We start from the raw sequence: 22,800 nt of genomic DNA, 5'->3' as shown, positions 1-22,800 counted from the left end.
GTTGCTACTTTTCAATACAGTAGACTCTCGATAATCCGGCCGTACGCTAGCCCGGTCCGTTTAGTAATCCGGCGTTTTCAGGATTTTTTCGAGCACATAAAAGAGTAAAATATATCACTTCATGTAAAGTATGTGCGCAGAAGTTTATATTATTGTAATCATGCCTGTGCTCAACCCACAGTCCACGGGCCAAATTTGGCCCTCTGTTTCATCTGATGTGGATCACGATCTCTAACTAATCGTGAACTAAATTACACATTTACAGATAATTTACATAAGTGATGTGTGGTGCATTTTCCTACATCACTTAGGTGGCCCGCGGAACATTTCTAGATCAGTTAAGGGACCCTCGGCACATTCAGAGATCACTTAAGGGACCCTCGGCACATTCAGAGATCACTTAAGGGACCCACGGCACATTCAGAGATCACTTAAAGGAACCACGGCACATTTACACATTGGACTCAAGTGACCTGCAGTACAGTTTCATATCACCTAAGTGGCATGCGGCACCTTCGAAGATCACTCAAGCTACTCCCGGCACATTAACAGATCATTTAATTGCCCTCCGGCATATTCACAGATCACTTGAATGACCTTCGGCACAGTTCCAGATCATCCAATTGGTAAACGGTGCATTTACAGATCACACAAGCGATCCGCAGCACGCTTACAGATCGCTTAAGTGGCCTTTGACACGTTTGCAAACCAATGAAGCCGCACTCTTCTAAAGGTTGAGCACCCTTGATTTTTAAATGGACTTTTTCCATTAATTTCCAGTAATCTGGCACCCTCTGGTCTAATATGTGCCGGATTAGCGAGAGTCTACTGCATATCTCTCAGCGTGGTCCTTGGAATATTAAACTGTATATATAAGACCGTGCTTTCTATTGATTTCCCCTCCAACACTTGATTTATGGCTGCTTTAAGTTCGTCCTGAGTCAGTTTTACCTGTTCAGTGGTCCTTTTATTTTATGCGGGGCATTTGAAAAGGCAAGATAAAAAATACCTTATTTTTTTTTTTTTTCTGCATTTGTGTGTTGACATGTTCTGTTGCTGTTTAGCAGCGTATATCATGGTTTTTGCTTTTGTGGTGATCTCGTGATAGCCTTGCTTTTTGTAGGTCTTTTCATTACCCCAGTGGGACAATATGGCAAATGATTCTACTTCTCTAGACTGGTGAAGATACTTACACTCATAAGCGGAGATAGACTCGGAAGTCTGGGGGGGGGGGCACGGATATTATTTCTGGGGGCGCACGATGATGATGTCAATTCATATATGCATATATACATTAGATCAGTCAACTTCTGATCTCCGCCCATGCTTACACATAAAAATTATGACTTGGAAATGTAGCTGAATATTAGTTGAATGCGTACACATGCTAATTATGGCTATAAATTAACGAAAAAGACACTAACCTCGATTTATATAGGTCAGAAAAATAGAACGGAACTGTAAAAAATAATTTTTTTGCAATAACAAACGCTATTCAGTCAGAACATTGACACTACTGAGACCGTCTCTCCTGTTGCTCGCTAAAGTGCAGCACTTATCACATTCTCCCCATTGGTTTTCAATTTGCTACTTACATAGGATGGGTAGCATAACCCTGTAGGTATCCATTCTCCCAATCCGCCCTATTAAACAAAAAAAAATTAAAGCTACTCACAGAATAGAACAGCCAAATGTTCAGTTTTATCAAGCATTTTCTTGAGAACTTTGGAAGAGATATCTTCGATTTCATCAGAACTTTTCTTTTCCAAAAGAAATTTCAGTACCTCGTTTTCATTCGAAAGATCTCCTGAAAAAAATACATTTACTTCAAATATTTTAATTTTCTCTGAGAGACATTACAACATAATAAAAATGATCTAAAATGATGTAATGACCTTCATACACGTTAGGAACATGGCCTTCAAAGTAAACCAGAGCAGGAAGTGGACTGATGCCATATGCCTCAGCAATAGCTTTACTTTCACTTCGAACCATTGGAATAGCAGCTTTGTCACTTTCGTCATCTATGTTTTCTAATTCATTAATAACTTTCTGCGATTCTGGATCATCTATGTTGTCTAAAGAAAAAACATGAATGGTTCAAGTAATTTGATGCTAATAGTTTCTATACAGCAGGCAAATCTTAGGCACAATGTCACCATGGCGACTAAGAAATATGAATTAGCATCTACGACTATGTAAGATTACTAAATTGAAACCTTAGAACACTACAAAATTTTTGGAATTTATGGCATTGTCTACAAATGGGGAAATTATCACTAAGTGCCTGAAAAGTTGAAAAAAAAAATATGTTTTGGACCATTTTTCTCATAGCCATAAAAATAATTGGCTTCAAACATACCAATTGCTAAGAAATGTCAGTAGTTTCTACGGGTGACCACACTCAATTATGGATCTATGGGAGATACTCTCCCAATACTACAGAAATAATTTTCTTTTCAGTTTTTGTAAAATACGGTGAAAACAATCCAAGCTGTTAACAGAGCATGATGATAAAGCAAATAATATGGCTCTATATATCAGACATGAATAAATCTGAAAATATACAGAATCTGTCCGCCTAAAAAAAGCTTATGGTTATTTTCACACTGGTCTCAACATTTAGTGAGCATGGTCCTGCATCCATCCACGATGGTTGAAGTCAACGACGATCGATTACACTACACAAAATAATGAAATTGCGTCCAAAACAGACTAGTATCATTCTGAATGATACCCACCAGCTGAAATACGAATATCAACATGAAATTATCACATGCTCTTGTTTTTGATATATCACCATGTTACTCATAACGAAAGTGGAAAACAAGGCATAAAATTTCACATCGCATTGAAATCTGGGCCCTCGTTTGACTGAAAATGTTCTATTTATTAATCTTCTACTAAATAATCTATTGCATCATTATATAAAAGAACTCTTCTGTGTAAAAAACGTGATTATATAATCATGTTTTTTTACACAGAAGAGAGTTCTTTTTTCTTATTTTTTTGACATTTTTCATAAAATTTTTCTTCAACAGCACTGATTGCTTCGCAAAGAAAGGCAGGGTTCACACTGCGGTAAAATACGGTAAGTGATGTAGCATGCAACTCTAAATTTAAAGTAAAATAAAAGTTAAAACTAGAGCCCGGATTAAATGCACTTAAAAATGCCAAAATATGCATTAAAAAATTCAAAGTAGCATTAAAAACAACTTCGTGGCCACTTCGGGAAGTTGCTAGTCTAGTTGACCCGGCTAATGTCCGAAATTCGGGCTTTTGATGGCCCCTATATATCGATCCCTATTATTCAGGGTCATCACCGCGTTGGCGTATTTTTTGTGATAATTATGACCATTTATAATTAGCCATAGCTAACCATAATTATGATTAGCTATGGCAACCCTAACGATTGAACTAATCTGAATATCGATGTCTTAATGATGCATACAAGTATATGGGATCGACATATAGAGGCCGGCCAGGGCTCGGCGAAAGTCTGAATTTCGGGCATTGGCTAGGTATACTGGGCTGGACACTTCGTGAAGAGGCGTACTTCAGGCTTTGGCAGTAACATATACAGGGTGGTAACTATCGACCACCCAATAATTGCGCATGTGATTCCTAGTGAAAAACTAATATGGAAAAGCGTTTTCATTTTTTTTGATCCGACCCATAATTAATAAGTTATCACACTTTAAAAATTGATGACGTTACTTCAAAATCCTGCCAAATTCACCAATCGTACACTAAACATATAACTTGGCATTTTTGGAAATGCTAAAAACATATTAACCCTCACACAGAAATCCAGAAAATGAAAGATATAAAAACCATTTTTTTCCCTCACATTTTCGGGAAAGAGAAAAAACTTTTTTTACTAGTCAATCACAAAATGTTCTTTGCATCTCACAACGCCAGCTTTACAGAGGTTATAGATAAGCGTCAGTCATTTTGTTTTGTTCTCCCCAGAAAAAAAAATACTCCTCTTTTTTTTTTTTTGGTTATAATTTCTAATTTGATATGTCATTCAGCATACAAGAGAATACTGTCTGCTGAAATACCCTTTAAAATTTTTGAGAAGGATGAAGTTATTCTTCAAAATTAATTTTTCCTATGATACTGGCTCTAATAACTACCGTAAAATTACAAGTTCGTGAGTAGATAAAAATAGCCAAATTTTAGGCCAGAAAAAAATACATTTTCATGTTCCTAAAGGAAATTTTGATGGTTTTAGGGTACATATATTGGGGCTGCTGATTTCAAAACTGGTGTTGGTTTTGCCGAATTGGCTCCAGTTTTTCAGATAATGGATAATATAAATATTTCAATATAGTCTGCAGCCATTAATTTTTGCATGGAAATTTTTTATTTACTTTCCTATTTTATTCAACACATTATTAAATTTATATCATTACCAGACATCAGTGATCTTTATGTATTGATGTTAAGTTTATTAACGATTTACATTATGCACAGTTTCAATGTGATTAGTATGCTGCTTAAGGAATGAGCGGATCTAGAGCTCGTTGTTGGGAGGGGTGATTTTACAAAAAATAATGACAATTAATAAATAAAATGAGTTATATACTGTGAATAGAATGACAATACTTCCTTCATTTCGTCCTGTATTGTCGGAAATAATCCAGATTGTTCTGTTTTTTCTCCTTCTCGAATTTTTTGAATTTTTTTTATATTTTTAGTCGAAGTTTTCTTGAATTTATTTAATGAAAAACATTAATACAGGTAATTTTCAACGGATTGATTAAAAATGCAATACTGTCATATAAAAGTTCCGAAAATTTCATGAAGTATCGCATTTTGTTTGAGGGGCGGGATGATGATCACACCGATCAACCCATAGATCAGCACCTGGTATGGTATTACCGTTGTAATTCAACTTTCACTTCATCCCAAAAACATAGAGCTGATCTGATAAAATTAATCTTGGCTTCAGAATTAGTGCCCAAAACCCCCCTAAAATCACTGAAATAGACAAAATTAGAACAAAATCAGTGTTGAGTAGTGCAATAAATAGAAACCAAAATTATTTTAAATATGTTCAATTCATAACATAATAAGTTTGATCAAAAATTTACGAATGAATCGTTATTTTACTGTTTCTACCAGTCACACCTTCGTCAAGCTATAATTTTTATATCCTTCATTGAAGCCTTTTACGCGTATCAGTTTCGATGAAAGTTCGAAAAACTCCAAAGGAATATTGCCGTTTTATTGATCAACATGTAATCTGATCAAAACGACAACGTAAAATAACGATCGCGCAGTAAACACGTACGCACTGTATCCACCTTCCCTCAAAAAATTTGACTGAATATTGAAGGTAAACAAATTGCCACAATTTGACAAAAAAGTGTTGATTTGGCTTAAAAAATTTTAAACAGATCTCATTTGCCTAACACTTTACAAATCTAGTGAAAAATTTGCCAACATAGAGGCTGGAGCTAACACGTAAGCGAAACATAATAACAAGGTTATAATATCACACTACATGGAGAGAAAAAGTGCCAATCGTGAAGGAAGAAGGTCGAACTTGGCTTCTAATGGGATTGAATATCTCAGTCCATTTTCAAGAAGTGACAACCCGCTGTTGGTGGAGAAATGTACTTTCGCTCGGAGTTTGGCACATAGCTGACTGTTAGAAAGATGACACGCCACAAAATTTCAAAAGCTTATAATTCACTTAATATACGTCCAATCCAAAAAACGGAAAACACTTTTCCATATTAGTTTTTCACAAGGAATCATGTGTGTAAATATTATTGGGCGGTCGATAGTTACCACCCTGTATAAACTTGAGAATGAAGTCGGGATGCATGAGAAAAAGTTGCTTGATAGAAGTTTGTTCGACATTTTTATTAAATTATGTCAAAATGGTCATTTTTTTCGTTAACCAAAAAAAAAAAGAAAACTTCTCTTGACGAGGCATTTTTTATTTGTCACGACAGAGCACAAACTTGAAGAAGCTTCATTTCTTTACTGAAATCTAAATATGCAGACAACACAATTTTTACACTTTGATCTTAGCCAAGAGGCACTGAAGCGATTTTTCCGAAGCTGAGCTGGAAGAGATCTTGACAACGGCATAAGTCCGGTGGCAGAGTCCTGGCGTGCATTTATTCATTCAGCACAATTTTATATGGTATTAGTGTACGCCTATTGGCAACTGAAGCCTTCCCACGCACACTCTAAATGACTTTGCTGCCTCCTTTACTCAAAAAGAAACAAATTCCTGGTTCCCCTTTTTTCATTTGTCTCTAAGGCTGCGGTTGTGAAGAGATACCTTTCCAATAACAGCAACTACGAAGAAAAAAATGCATAGGTTTAAGCTATCCACTCATGGTAAAATAGGAGAAGGACAGAAAATGTTCTGAGGGGTTCCGAAAGGCAAGGGTGTGATGATAATGATCCCGCCACAGAAGAGGGAAAGAAAAAAAAGGGAGACACGGACTAATAAGCGGATAGCGAAAATCAGCAGATCGAGGTGAAAACAATCCGGGTTTTTGAAGTCGTGCACCTCGTTGAGTGGCCTCTTTCTAGTTAACTCCCGTACCTCGTGGTTGCCTCACTATGTGTTTGGCCTAAAGAGCTGAAAGTCAAATCCAGGGGAATAAGATCTTTGGATTGGTTGTGGGTCATGAGAAATAAAAAAAAATTAAGGACAGTTCGAATAAAATTGTAATATATAGGGTTTTTATTCGTTAAATAGGGTTAGACTTTGATTTTCATCAGAATTTCGTTAAATCGAGGAATTCATTGAATCAGGGTTCGTTATATCGGGGTGAGACTATATTCAAAATTCTCCGCAGAGATGAACTAATTCAGTAGATAAAATTTCATTTCTGTTTCAACGTTTTTGATTTTTTAACAAAGAAGTAACACAATCGCTATAAAAATTATTTTAATTGCTATTTGATATCTAAAGCAAAATTAAAATGCATTCTAATTTTCTTTAATTATTATCATCAAGAATAGGTTAGATAGAAGAATAATTGCTTTGGTGTTCATCAAGGACAACCTTCACCAAATTTGTCTTTGTTTTTCATGCACATTATTATAACAATAAATACAATTTTTTTACTTTATTTATTAATTAGTTTATATTAGAGAAGAACTATTATGTTAATTCAATTAGTATTTAAACTGCCCCAGATTTCATTTCATATACTTGAAGCTCAAATAGAATAACTTACTGGTGGGTGTCTGCGTTAAAATATATGAAAATACTTTATACCAAACAGTATATTCAACTTTATTAATCAAATATTATTTGAATGCATGCTAGACTATTCATATTCAGACATAATAAAAAATGTACTAAACATATGCACACTTATGTCAAATAATTTTTGACTGAAGTAAGAAATTTAATTTTCCCCATTTTGCCCGAAAAACCCACCCGGGCGGGATTTTTTACAACCCCGGTTTACACAGTTGTAAAGGGTTTACGGAAAATTCACCGACAACAATTCACCGCCATGCAATTCACCGCTAAGAAAATTCACCGACCAACAATTCACCGCCATGCAATTCACCGCTAGGAAAATTCACCGACCAACAATTCACCGCCATGCAATTCACCGACGAAATTTCGATGCGAGTCAGTTAGCGAGGGAATGAGCGATTGAGTTACTGAGTGAGAGACCCGGTGAGTGACTGAGTGACCGAGTGAGTAAGTGATTCAGTGAGCGAGTGGGTTACTGATTCAATGAGCGAGTAAGTCAGTCCGTGAGTGAGTGAGCGAGTGGGTTACTGATTCAATGAGCGAGTAAGTCAGTCCGTGAGTGAGTGAGCGAGTGGGTTACTGATTCAATGAGCGAGTAAGTCAGTCCGTGAGTGAGTGAGCGAGCGAGCTGCTAAGTGAGTGAGCGATCTAGTGAGTGAGTGATCTATTGAGTGAGTAAGTGCCATATCCTAAAGATATGGCGGAAAGTTTAAATAATGACTTTATGAGAAGAAATTCAGATGATACGGATTCGGGTTGCTGTATTTTTGAAATATATGACATCCATATTTATTGTGGGCATCTTTTTCTCAGCCACCTCGCTGGGCATTTTGCCTGTTGTGGCCTTGTATTTGTATAAATTACAAATTGCTGTTGCCCAATACAAGATAGTATATTCAACAAAATTTCATTAACTCTGTTTTACTCAGAAACTTCTAATGAAATGTTAAAAGGGATAATAACAGAATTAAAAGATAATAAAGTAAGTGGATAAGTAATAAATCAACCCCCTAAAAATGCTTAAAATCATCTCCTTTGATATTATAAAAAACATCGCTGATCATCAGTAACCAATGGACTTTTTTTTATGCTGAACTAGCTGTTACCCGCGATTTCACGTGATGAACTTTCAGAAATCCCGCCTTAGTGCGTATCTAGTAGATGTACTCTATATTTACTATATACGTATATATATCCTTCCTATGCAACGGAAATTAGTGACGATTTTTTTATTACGGGAGTCGGTGACGTTTTTTGAGTGATGGAAATCTGTTACGTTTTTGTGTTACGGAAGTCGGTTACGATTTTGGGATCAAGTTTTCATTTAACTCTTGCATATATCGGGACCCATTTGACACATCGGGAGCAAGTTATGTGCATGTACCCAGAGGTTCCCACATCCTACAGCAGGTCCCCTAAGCTGAAATAGATGGCGGGCCCCCAAACCAGCTTTTTCACGGGCCCCTCTGTGCTTAATTTATAGTGTGAAAATATCAAAAAGCGATAAGAAACGTTCCGGCCCCTGTCAGCCCTGCCCTCGTGGGGGTCATGCCGAGAGGTATGTATACGTAAAATATACATATATCACCAGTGCTCCCAACATACAGGGTCGGGGTACCCGGGGGGATTGTACATATACCTTCATGGGGTCCTTAATGGAACTCATTGTTTTCTTGCTGGTTTAACATTGAAAAATTTGCGATAGCGGAAGCCCAAGGTACATCCATTCTGGGACCCCATAAAATTTGCGAATTCGGTCAAGGGTAATTGCGTGGGGGGGGGGGCCGCTGGATTTTATTCGTTGGTAAAATGAATATTTGCAGTGGCCCTCACAGGGGGATGCCCGATTAGCTTCCGAGTCAGGGGCCCCGTTTCATTTTGGGGGCACTGGATGAATCTCATTCTTTTCTGTCGTTTAACATTGTAGAATTTTCAACAGCGGAAGCCCGAGATAAATACAGTGTCGGGGTGCCCCACTAAATATCTGCGTATTGGGTCCCCGTTACTGGATGTGGGCCCTGGATTTTATTCGTTTTAAAATTGATAAAAATTAAAAATTTTCGTGGCCACTCACAGGGGGTATGTCCGACAAGCCTTCAGGTCGGGGCCCCATGGAAAAGTTTACAGGTTTCATTTCGGGTGTCCCTGGATGAATCTCGTTGATTTTTGTTGTTTAACATTGTAAAATTTGCAACACATCGGTAGCCCGAGATAAATCCAGTCAGGGCCCCCACTACTATCAACGAATTGGAGTTTGGGGACCCCCATGGGGAAGTTTTCTGGGGTTACTTGATGAATCACATTTGTTTTTTGTTGCTTTATTACTATAAAATTCGCTTTTTCAGTAAGCTGGTGCTTTCACGTGTCCCTTTCCATAGCAAGCTGATGAAGTGGGACGAAATAAACAAGATATGTTGTGAAGAGAAAAGGGGGGGGGGGCTTGGCCGCCAAAGGTGGTAGGGGGGCAGAGCCCCTAGTACTGTATATAAAATAACATGTCCTGACTGATTCATCATCGCCGAGCCAAAACCGCTGAAGCTGTAAATATCAAATTTTGTGAATAGTTTTTTTCACGACGTAAAGACTCACTACTCACTAAGAAATGGTTTTTCCATATTCGACAACCTAAGGGCGTCATAAGAGGGGGGGGGGAGTCAACAAGGGAGGAGGGGGGTCAACGTTGAAATCATGCCGAGCCGAAACAGCTGAAGCTATAAATATGACATTAGATCAATATTGTAATATAGACTCACTGAGAAGGGATTTTTCCAAATTCCACCCCCTAAGGGGGGTTTCAAAAGTTATATGGAGCAATCAGCACTGAGCCGAAGTCGCTTAAGCCATAAATATGAAATTTAGTTAGTATTATATTTTATAATGTACATACACACTAAGACAGGATTTCTGAAAGTTCATCACCCGAATCACATGGGGGTTATGAGGTGAGAGTAATTTTGAGATGCAAAATCCACGCGAGCGAAGCCGCGGATAACAACTGGTAATAAAATATAATGCTTACTAAATTTTATATTTATGGCTTCAGGGATTTCGGCTCAGTGATGATTACTCCATATAACCTTTGAACCCCACCCCCTTCTTTTATTAGGGGGGTTGAATTTTGACATTTGACTTACAGTCTTAGACTTAAAACGAACATTCGATTATGTTGGTTTAAATATTCTAACAAATAAAAACACTTCTCAGCAGGCATATGAGGTAATGTACTATATTGGTTTAGAACATATTACTACAATAGGAAACAAGCTGCCATAATAAATGGTAAAATCAGCACATTTGAAATATAATGAAAGGAGTCCCACAAGGATCGGCCCTTGGGTCATAATTATTTCTAGTTTATATTAATGATTTATGTAAAATGAAGTAGAACGGTAAAATAATTTCATTCGCAGATGACACAAGCCTATATGTTGAAGACGGGGGTGGATTTAGAGCTCGCTGTTGGTAGGGGTGATTTTACAAATCTTTAAAAATCTAGTCTAAGCATCGGTGACCACATGTCCTGCATTTTGTCTCGTATTTTCCGTGACAGTCCGGTTTTTCTGCTTTTTCTTCTCCATCCAGACTTTTTGAAAAATGTCACGGTTTTACTCGTTTATAGTCGAAGTTTTCTTGAATTTGTTGCTTAATTTGTTGTTGCAATATTACCATATAGAAGTTCCGAAAATTTCATAAAATATCGCATTTCGTTTAAAGGGAAATCTAAGGAGGACACCTACATCCAGCAGTGGATTGAAATTGGTTGTTGATGGTGCCACACCTATTAAAACCAGTATTTTAAATACAGTTAAACTCGGTTATAACGAAATCGAAGATTCCGCGGGATTTCGGCGTTATAACCGAGTCTGGCTGTATTGCTTTCACTTTTAGAATATTGTTCTAGAGCTCTTTTAGTTATTTTCTAACATTTACCGGTGATTATGTACGATCCCCATCTCATATTAGTTCGCTACGACGCAGTTCGTTTTGTAGAGGCCATATAATTATGTCCTACTACTGATGCTGGAAAAAAAAATTAATGGAATAAAGTGAATATAAAGATAAGTTTAATTTTCTCCATCAGCAAAACTGGTAAAAGAAAGCCATAGCCTCATATTGTTTAAAGTTATATGCGTGAATTCAAAAATCGTATGAAATTATCTCGTTTTAAACATCCAATTCTTGGACATAAAACCTTTTGGGTGACAAATAACATTTTCGAAAACTGAAACTCACGGAACCACAGCTTCAAAAAACGATATAAAAAATGGCGTTGTTTTTGGGCAATGTTAGAGGAGTATTTTAAAAGGATAATTTTCACACAGTTTTCATTACATGCATATTTAATTGGTAATTTTCAATCAAAACCTACAATATTTAATTAGTAATATCTGACATAATTTTCATTCAAAACATACAGTATTTATTTAACAATTTTCGACATGATTTTATTCCTTACATATTTATAATTAAAGGGTTCCAATCTACTAATCTAGAAAAACAGATAACACGCAAATGTAAGAAAAAACGGGAGAAAAATATTCATTTCTCACAAATATTGATATCATAATTAAAATGATACATTATGAGCTATACCTCTCAAATAGTCTTTAATGTCACATCCTTGATGATACTTATCAACTAAATTCTTTAATTCTCTTCTGCGTAGAGTTCCGGTATTTCTTTCTCCTAATGTGATGGTTTTGTCCATTTACAATTTGCTCCATCCGAACTTCATTCAAACTCTGTTCTCTTTTTATGGCACCGATGAACTTCCGTATATCTGGGTGGTGAGCAGATAATTGCTGTTGGAACGCTCGATGCCATCCTTCTATAGAATTGTTGGTATTAGGGAAATCGTTACGCGTTCCTTGAAAGCAGTTCCAAATGTCGATGTCAAAGCGCGGCTGACGACAACCACCACGACGAAGAGGACGCCCGATCCAAGTGTCTTCAAATCTACACTTCATCATAAATACGTTTTCGGAACAATCGGATTTTTTACTCATTTGTGACACTACTAGGTTAAAAACTAACTAACTAACCAATTCACTCACTCCCTCACTCACTCACTGACCATTCACTCATTCCCTCACTCACTTACTGACCATTCACTCATTCCCTCACTCACTTACTGACCATTCACTCATTCCCTCACTAACCAATTCACTCACTCCCTCACTCACTAACCAATTCACTCACTCCCTCACTCACTAACCAATTTACTCGCTCGCTCAATCACTGACTCACTCGGTCACTTAGTCACTCACTCACCCGCTCAATCACTTACTCACTCGGTCACTCAGTCACTCACTCACCCGCTCAATCACTTACTCACTTGGTCACTCAGTCACTCACTGGGTCACTCACTCACTCACTCACTCAGTAACTCAATCGCTCACTCCCTCGCTAACTGACTCGCATTGAACTGTTGTCGGTGAATTTTCCTAGTGGTGAATTGCATGGCGGTGAATTGTCGGTCGGGGAATTTTCCTAGCGGTGAATTGCATGGCGGTGAATTGTTGGGCGGTGAATTGTTGTCGGTGAATTGCTGGCGGTGAATTTTCCGCACACGGTTGTAAAGTTGTCAAGTAATTTGCTTGACAAGTAGGATAGGATCCGGTTTATTTTTTCTGTTAAGTAGGCGCATGCGTCAGTCGGCACAGCCTCATATTAGTCAATGAGCATTTATTACTTGTTTACGTTGGAACAGATTTTAGCACTTGAAGGCTTATCTACTTAACAACTTAATCACTTGACATGGGAAAACGGGCCTTTAGTAGCAGTTTTCGGTATACAGTCAAACCTCTCTTTCTCAAAAAACTTCATATCTCGAAAAATAATAAAATCCTTGCATTTGTTGTACTAAATCAATGCATTTTCACCTTTCTGTCTCGAAGTGATTTTTGAAAAACTTTATCTCGAAGGCCTAGCCCAATGATAGTAAAAAGAAAACACGGAAAATTCCTTTTCTTTCGCGCAAATCTGGTTTTTCTCCGGAGGTGAAAACTGATAAGAAAGGATTATTCCGTAAAACAGCCCATTGTGTTGATGGGTCTTGTCAATCATGGACGGATACTATTATTAACAAGGGGTAAATAACTTGTTCAGCATGGCAAAAAGTGAGCCAACAGACAATTCAAAATTGCTTTAAGAAGGCTGCAGGTTTAAAACCATTCATCTCAGTGATGAATCAGATCAGATCTGGTGGATCACTCCAATATCAAAAATCTCAGAACAATGTTGTAGATGAAATTTCAGAACATTAGAGTATTACTAAAAACACTTAAAGCTAGAAATTAAAAAATTTCATTTCCGATTTTGTGGAAATGGACAGTTCACTACAAACTTGCAGCACCTTGACTGATACCGAAATTATTGCGCAATGTATGGCTGACTCGGATGGCAAAAATACAGCAAAAAATGCTCCAGAGGAATTAGAAAAAAGTGAAAATGCTGTATAAAAATGCCGTGTCATTTTCTGGAGCAAACTGAAAAGATAGGGCCCGAAATAGTAGCAGCTCCTCCTAGTATAGATGAAATTGTGAAGGCTCAAAGAGCAAAGAAAATGTGCATCAATCTAAGATTACGGATTATTTTAAATAAGGTATGTAAATAAAACTGAATTTAACAAAAAAATTTCGAGCTTACTTTAGTGTATTTTCATATAGTGTGACTAAACATTGATTGTGTAACTTGACCAAAAATTTCACTAGTATGTAGCAAAATAAAGTACGGTATTTTTTAGCTCTTATCAATTGAATTTTTCACATTTTTATGGTATATTTTTCCTTTCTTAATAAAAAAAACTCAAGGGAGTCAATGTGACGTCCAAGGGTGTCGTTGTACAGTTTACATCCGTAAATGAAAGACTAGTGTATCCTCTCGTAGATTTCTGGTGCCGTATTGCTCTTGTGTGCTGCAGTAAAATCTTCGGCAGCTGTCTCGTACACCAATGCTCTTTCATGTGACCCCCATAAGAGAAAACCCAAAAGATTGAGGTCCGGTGAGCTTCGAGGCCACGCCAAAGGTCCACTACATCCAATCCACTGTCCGGAATATCTGGCATTCGGGACATGTCGAGCAGCAGCGTAAAGTGTGCTTTGGCTACATTATGTAAAAAACACATGTGACATGTCCCTCTGTGGTGAGCTGAACAGGCTCTAACAATCTAGGAAGCAGTGCGAACTTATGATTGTTGGTGTTTCTAAGTTTCGCTTTCTGACACTCTGGGTGGATTGCAACCATGGGCTCACTATAAATATCGTTCATCGTGATAGATACAATCACCATCTCTAATTTTTTCTAAACAGTTTACAAAGCTCGAATGCGCATTTATATAAGTCAAAAATGGTGAAATGTATTTTTTAAAAATGTTTTAGGCTATTTATGGAGGTATAGTATTTCATGCTGAACTATTGGCAATTGAAGTTGTGTATTTGCTAATGAATGAGCTATTGAACTGAATATTGTTTATGTGTTGAAATACTGTTTATTTATCTGAATATCATTATTGTTCTAATTATAGTGATTATTTGTCTGCTGTTATAGCTTTAAATAATTTCGAATTTGATGCCGTACTGGTTCATGATATAGTGACTTTGTCTACGAAACTACTGTCTTACTCCATTAGGTACGAGCCCATGTTAGAAATCCATAAAAAGAACTGGTGAACACTTTGGCCAAGAAATGAACGAGAAAATCAACAATTGATTATGATGTAAAAATAAATAAGCTTCAGGTTAAAATGCTATTGAAAAAAGAAATCGGTAATGAGCGGCAATATGGGAGGGAAAACTTTGGTAAAGGTTTTTATCATATACGACCCGTATTTCAAATATTTCTGAAGGTTAGTCTTAAGAGGATTCAAGGGAACTTTTACTTGAATCAATACTTCACAAATCATGGTGCCCTTGGATTTTATCAACGATGGTAACAAAAAACATAACCAATGTATATTTTGTTCTCGTCAAAATGTTAACACCAAGGTCCGGATGTTGTTGAGCTAAACAATTTGAACAAATGTCTATAAAAAATTTCCCAAAAACTCAAAAAAAAAAAATCCTAAAAATGACAAAAAATTTATCAGATGACAATACGAAATCCTTGAAAACCATTTATATTCAAAAGTCTAAGGAAAATGTTAAGAACAAAATCAGATTTTTCTATTTTCTTCCCCCCCCCCCCCCACTCTCAACACATTACATTTCAAAAATTACCAATAGAATTTTCATGATAAAAAAAATGGTAATTTTTGAATGGGTATATAATCGGAAAGCTAAAATATACAAATATGTACTGCGAAAATGTATTTATCCACTTAATGAATGAAAAATAATATATATATTCGAACTTTTTTCACCTTTTTGAAGATTTTATTAATTCAAAATGCATCTGCATTACATTTCAGTTTCAGATGTTTTTTATGTTTTTGAAATTGCAAGATCTTCTGTTGTCTGCAAGTAAAGTCTTATACTGAGAGAAAAACTTCTCAACATCAACAGATGCTATAGGGCAGTGATTCCCAGAGGAGCGATAGAAGCTACGGGTATAACATAGGATTTTATGGGTTAGATTGCGTTGGGGGCGATGGGAGAAAAAAAATTCTGAAAAAGGGGACAATGGGGCAAAAAAGTTTGGGAACCTATGCTATAGGGGCATATTTGAAGAAAAAAAACTAATTCACTCACAGTTAGTTCCTCTTCAATCTCTAAATTTGTGGACTTCATCGTCAAGAAAGTTTTCTGAAGGTAGTAAGTCCACTGTTTTTTTCGATCATTTTGTCGAATTTTGCCAGAACAGATTGTCCTACCCCGCCTTTAACACACCTAAGAGAACTTCTCACTGACTTTATCTATGCAGCAGAGGGCATCAATAACCTCTTCGTTCCAGAGGAACACATATGTAGACCTTTATACAATCTGTTCCTAATTATACTGTAGATAATACCCAATTCCAACCTTTCTAGCACATACCTGGAAGTTCAAGCTTCTTATTGATTCTGGTAGAATGCGTCTCGTAATGATATTACCAGAGAAATCAAGTGAATAAAAAGGAAGATTGGTGTAATAGCAACGACGAAGTGTACTTGAAATATAAGTAATTTTTAATATATTTTCAAGAATTTAAAAGTTAAAAATTATATATTTTAAGATAACGAAATATGTAAGGGCATGCTGCAAATAACTTTTTCCAGATGTTTAAGTCATTTTTGAACGCAGCACCTTGAATTGTATGAAGATCCACACACATATATGTACCTTCGGCGTTGAGCGGTAAATTGATATATAAGCTTGATTACACCTAAGTATCTCATGTGAGATTTTTTGTATTTCTGTACTGTTTTGAAGGAAAACATTGTTTTCGAAGATACATATGTATGACGGAAGGGCTTATGTTGAAGAAATGCATATTACCTTCATTAAGAAATACATTTTTAGATTAATTTTGATTAAGGTTTTCACTAGTAATTATCATATTGTTTCTACAGATATTTGTTATACATAATCAGTGTTTGAAAAACTATAACATGAAAATAAAAGTAATAATTATATATATACAATAGTTGATTAAATCAAATGATTTATTAAGCTACAATTAAGTAAAGTAATTATAAGTATATGTATGCTATAATTAAGTTAAAAGTGGACGATTTGTTTTTTTTTTTAATCTGTTCATGAATTTTCATCTCAGCTTTCTGATATTATCGCAATGCCTTTTTAAATTAAAATTCATATACATTGTGCCCTTTATTAGTTACTCAAATTATCAGATGGATGTATTTTATTTATTTAGATTTGCTGAGTCTCCTAATGAAATAGAAGCTATTCCGCAACACAGTGATCTTTCAGGTGTTTCTGATGACAGGCCTACAGTTTTTAGTGAAGATGACTAACGAATGTAGTTCAGATGGTGAAACAGTTGCTGATAAGAGCAGCATAAATAAAAAAACCAAGGAACTCATCGAAAAAAAAGGTGACATTCCCCAGCCAGTGATAGTCAAAGCCTATAATACATCCATGGGAAAAATAGACCTGTGCGATGGATACTTGGCATATTACCAGTGTGTGTTAAGAAGTGTGTGTTATTTTTCACTCTGGACTGCAGCCAAATTATAAACCATTTGAATAAAGATATTTTTTTGTAATATGTAGTTTGCTTTTTGTTGAAATTGAATTCCTTTATCACGACCTAAGTCGTAATTTAATTGCTTAAAAAGCGGTTTGATTAAAGCGTTTTATAAATGATATTTTTGATAAGATTACTGAATGTAACTAGCACACACATATTTAATTTCTTTCAGAGTATAAATATTTATGCTCAGAAAATTTTTTTAGAAAAGTGAAAAATGTCCTAAAAATGCCATAATGCCCTGCCCCCCGAAACTATGCCATAAAATGCCCTTAAAGTGAAAAAAAGGCCAAAAAACGGGGAAAAAAATGCAAATGTCATCAACATCCGGGCCGTGGTTAACGCTATATATCATCCCATTTTATGCAAGAATGAAAAATATTCCTATGGAATTGTACGCACAAAAGAGTATAGCCAAGTAGTCACACTTGTTGATCATCAATTCGACAACTGCATCTGAAACAGTTTCGATTTCATCCGTTGATTGAAGTTTTTTTAGCCAATCAAGAACAGATTCTGCAGAAGAAATATCACCTATAAAAAACAAATCAAATAAAGGTATTAGTAAAATATCCTACACACACAAACATACACAGTGTGCTAAGAAATTATACCACCACAATTTTTTTTCGATTTCACTGTCAATTGAGCAAATATTTTTATTTCTTATATTGCAATATAACTATTAACACGAAACACGAAATGACAAATGATATTTCAAACATACAATCAGAACAGAAAAGACAAATTTATTGGAAGAGAATGGAAATGTAATGTTAATAAATCATGAGATGACTTGTCTGAAAATCTGAATATAGGAACAAAATTTGTTCTATCAATTTGTCACATAATTTCAAATGCTTTGTCTTTCATAGGGGAATCTAAATTCTGCAGTGTACAGACTATTTTTAATAATCCTTTTCCTCATTCTGTACTAACAATAATAAAAAAGAAACCAACGATAAAAACAAATCAAAAATGTTATTTGAATTTACCACTGAGCCTATTACGTATGTCCAATAATTTTATTCGTGATTGCCACTTCCAGCTCATGTGATGGAAAACACCATTTGTATTTGACATGAACTTGACTAGCGCAAGAACTACCATACTGAAAAACTTTCAGTATGGTTTAGATGACACTTCTTGAGAGGCGTTGATTTTGCAAAAAATTTTTCCTCAGTCGGGAAATGGTTTAGGGGTGGTCGATTTGAATAAATATGTTTTCTAAGATTTAATAAAGATATTAGATGGCAGTACAAAACTATTTACTTTTTTTAAGTTTTAAATATATTTTTATAAGTTCATATATAAATTTACTTATATATGAACAAACTTTAGCTACAGGAAGATGAAAAATTTGGATTTTTCTCATTTAATCTAAAAAAATATGATAGAAAACCTGGACAAAGCTTATAAAATTTTCAGCTACATGCTCTCTTATTTGCTTAAATCATAAAACGAAGAAAAATCATTGAGAATATCTACATTTTTGTTCAAAGTTTTTAAGTTGTCTCATGGGTAAGCCCCCGCCTACTTAGAGCTAAGAAGTGTGACATTTTTTGTAGCTAGTCTATAATATAATATGTTCGTAAGTGGGAAGACTGAATTATATGTATCTTGAAAAGATTGGTGCCCTTCCCTTTTTCTGAAAGACAAAACCTCCATGTAACATCAATATACCAGTTAAGTATACATCACAAAGATGTGTCTCTTGTAACACCAGAAACACACCACTGAACAATTACTATGTTCAGTACTTGTAAAGTGCCACTGTGCTCTTATCAGAAGGATTTCACAGGTTTTCAGAAATTTGATTTGTAAAAGTAAGTTAGAAGAGAAATTAGTAATATGAATGAGTTTTTGAACACACATTTTTATATAAATATATAATATACTATATTAACATAATTATACTCCGATTCAAAAAATAGAACAAAAAGTCATTTCATTTTCTTCAACAGAAGATCCCCGAAAAAATACGCAAACGAAGTGAATGAAAAACAAAATAGTCGTTTTGAATAAATTAAAATTACTCGTGAAATTTATTACGTGTTCAGAGTTGCAATAAGATATTTTTTTAAAAATATTTAAGATATCCAAAAAATTATAAGAAGACATGGTTCAAAATATTAGAATAATGAAGTTTCTGATTGAATAAGCTTCAGTGCCAAAATTTGTAAATCACGCTATCGCAAAGCCGTCAGACATGTAAACACAGGCTTGCAAACCGGTTTTATTCAGTTGTGTATTGAAAATTTGTCAAAAGAAAGATTCAACCGAATGTCTAAAATCTCTGGTAGAGAATCTCCGCAAAGAAAAATTTACTCAGACGATCGCTCAGAAAGCAAAATGCTCACAAGCAGGTGTGAGTAAACTTTTAATAAATCATTCAAATGACCAATTTTTAGAGCAAATGCACAAATAGATGCCATAAGCCAATTACTATTGCGAGAGAGGGCAGACTTAAAAAACATCGTGAGAAAAAACAACTTTTTCAGCGTCAGATTCATACATAGAAAGTTGAAGGGGCTTGGTATCAATGCATCATCCTCCAAAATGCCCTCTGACCGGAAAATTAATAAGATAATCCCAATTCATGTATATATACAAATACAAATACAAATACAACGCCACAACAGGCAAAATGCCCAACGAGGTGGCTGATAAAAAGATGCCATAAAAATATGGTTGTCATATGTTTCAAAAATACAGCAACCCAATTAAAAATGCAATTAACACAAATTACAAACAATATATACACATGATAAAATATTATACGATGCCCATAAAGATTACTTATGGTTGTCTTATTCTAAGAATGGATAGCTTCTCGATTTACCCCAACATGTTTATCGTATTTCTTTTTAAACGTGTCAATTGTGTTACAATTTACTACCTCCGGGGGTAAGCTATTCCATTTATTAACAACCCTATTGGAGAAAAATTCCCTGCGACACCATAACCTTGCATTGTCCCTCACCAATCGATACTGGTGTCCCCTTGTAAAAGCAGTCGATTGGCGGTGTACTAAAAGTTCATGGTCCATCCTATCCATCCCATTGAAAATTTTGAACACTTCGATCATATCTCCTCGACACCTGCGTTCATCCAATGTAAACATATTCAAAAAATGAAGTCTTTCTTCATAACTCAAGCCCTGTGTGCCAATAAGGACACGCGTAGCTCTTCTCTGCACCCCTTCAACCAAGTCTATGTCCCTCTGTAGGTATGGTCTCCAAAACCTTACAGCATACTCCAGTCCAGGACGAACTAAGCCTCGAAAAAGAGGAAGAATGACTTTAGGAGAACGCGAAGAGACCTTTTTGAAAATGAGACCAAGCATTCTATTCGATTTTTTGACAACCGCTGAACAATGTTCAGAAAACTTAAGTCGCTCGTCAATGAGAATTCCCAAATCGGTGACTCTAGTTGCATCCGGGATAGTGACACCATTCAACTCGTAAGAGAACCGTGGGTTGTTCGAACCAAAATGAGCGACCATGCACTTATCTACGCTAAACGTCATGCTCCATTCATTTGCCCATGCTGCAATCTTGTTTAAGTTGGTCTGGAGCAACTCCCTATCGCTTTCATTCCCGATTACCCCCATTAGCTTCACATCATCTGCGAATTTGCTAGTAATTCCATCGATACCCTGATCGAGTTTATCGATAAAAAGTGAAAAAAGTATGGGGCCAAGGACACTTCCCTGAGGAACTCCACTTGTGACGTCTTTCCAACCAGAGAATTCCCCGTTCACCATAACTCGTTGCGACCTATCTCTTAACCACGATTCTATCCAATTCAGCAAGTTGCCCCCTATTCCAATCTCGTGTAAACGCTTCAAGAGTTTGCCATGTTGGACCCGATCGAATGCCTTCTGGAAATCAAGGTAAACAACGTCGACATTTTTGCTCTTACCCAAAGCCTTAGTCACGTAATCATAGAAGCAAAGGAGGTTAGTTACACATGACTTCCCCTTCCTGAACCCATGCTGATTATCCGACAATACATTATTCTCGTCTATCCACTTCACAAACTGCCTTTTGATGATAATTTCCAAAATTTTCGAGAGGGAGCTCGTCAAACTCACTGGACGATAATTAGACACCACTTCTCTACTACCCTTCTTAAATATCGGAACAACGTTAGCCAGTTTCCAATCTCTCGGGACGATACCCTCAGCAACACTACTCCTGTATATCTGTGCGACTGGCCCCAACAATTCATTAGCACCTTCCCTGAGAACCCTGGGATAGATATCATCTGGTCCTGGTGCTTTGCTTGCACATACATTTCTTAGAAGATTTAGGACCTCCACGTCTTCCACTTGAATATCGTTGAGCGTTTTATTACCCCATGCAACACCCGTATATCGAATATCATTATCTCCATTAAAAACCGACGCGAAAAAGTCATTGAAAGCACTACACATGCCTACATTGCTCTCTACTTTTGAGCCTCCTATCGAGAGGGGGCCAACTGTCCCCTTACATCCATTATTGACGTATCGAAAAAATGATTTTGGGTCAGAGCCAATGTTATCTGCCAACCTAGATTCAACTTGCTTTTTACTATCCCTTATCGCTTTCTTCAACAGTCTTCTTTTATCAGTAAACAATGATAGGTCACCTCGTCCACTTTTATACTCTCTGAATGCTCTTTTCTTTTCAAGATAAAGGTTCCGCACGCTATCCGTGAACCATAGAGGGTGTGATGTACAAACACGCTTTTTTCGAACAAAGGGTATGACGTCGTGCAAAACAGAGGACAGCTTCGTACTAAATTCTTCCCATTGACTTACCACCCCTACTGATTCCAACCGGTCTTTGAAAACTTCCGCTAACCTTCTTCGCAAAACATCAAAGTTAGTTCTCCGAAAACAAGGAACCAATCTTTTGTTATCAACCTTACCCGAGGAAAAGTTACAGTGAAATCTGACGATACGATCTGACGATATAAATCAGGTTCTTTCAAATCCCCTTAATTTCAGACCAGTTACTATCACCTCTACATTGATTTGCTTTGATCTCATATCAACGATTTCTAAATTTGTAAAATAAAATGTGAATGTTTGATTTTTATCAAATTTTTGGTAAAGTATGTTCAAAATGTAAAAAAAAAACTAATTTTTTTGTTTAAACTTGCTTATTTTATATTACTTGATTAATGTATTCAGTGATCCTCGATAAACCTCGTGCTTCTAAACACACTTCAACATTTAAAAATCTGGTGTTTTGATTTTTAAAAAATTTTACAAAGAAAAAAAGAATGTAAACAAGAGTTGATGAAAAAAAAGCCATAAAAAGATAAGAATAAAGGGAGGAAAAGAAAGTGAGGGATATCACTCAGTAGGAAGGAACACGGAAAAGAAACTAAAATAAATATAAATAAAAGTGAGTGTGAAGATGTGTGTATGCATG

The 22,800-nt window shown here is 36.0% G+C and overlaps 1 protein-coding gene across 2 annotated transcripts in view; it reads right to left on the bottom strand.

Annotated features, from left to right (window-relative positions):
• The window catches only part of hlk (hulk), a 350,573-nt gene that overhangs the window by 191,008 nt on the left and 136,765 nt on the right, over positions 1–22,800 (bottom strand). For both annotated transcript variants that reach the window (XM_089239381.1, XM_089239380.1), the window contains exons 9-11: positions 17,777–17,908; positions 1,896–2,078; positions 1,676–1,807 (exon numbers count right to left, since the gene is read on the bottom strand). In XM_089239381.1, the coding sequence (XP_089095507.1) occupies positions 1,676–1,807; positions 1,896–2,078; positions 17,777–17,908 (447 nt within the window). The remainder of the gene's footprint in view (positions 1–1,675; positions 1,808–1,895; positions 2,079–17,776; positions 17,909–22,800) is intronic.

The sequence above is a fragment of the Pholcus phalangioides genome, unplaced genomic scaffold, assembly GCF_987345545.1.
Source record: "Pholcus phalangioides strain wild (caught in Gottingen) unplaced genomic scaffold, Ppha-v1.0 ptg000011l_1, whole genome shotgun sequence".
In the NCBI taxonomy this organism is placed as follows: Eukaryota; Metazoa; Arthropoda; class Arachnida; order Araneae; family Pholcidae; genus Pholcus; species Pholcus phalangioides.
The sequence above is the reverse complement of the archived record's forward strand: the minus strand, read 5'-3'. Positions and strand labels throughout refer to the sequence as shown.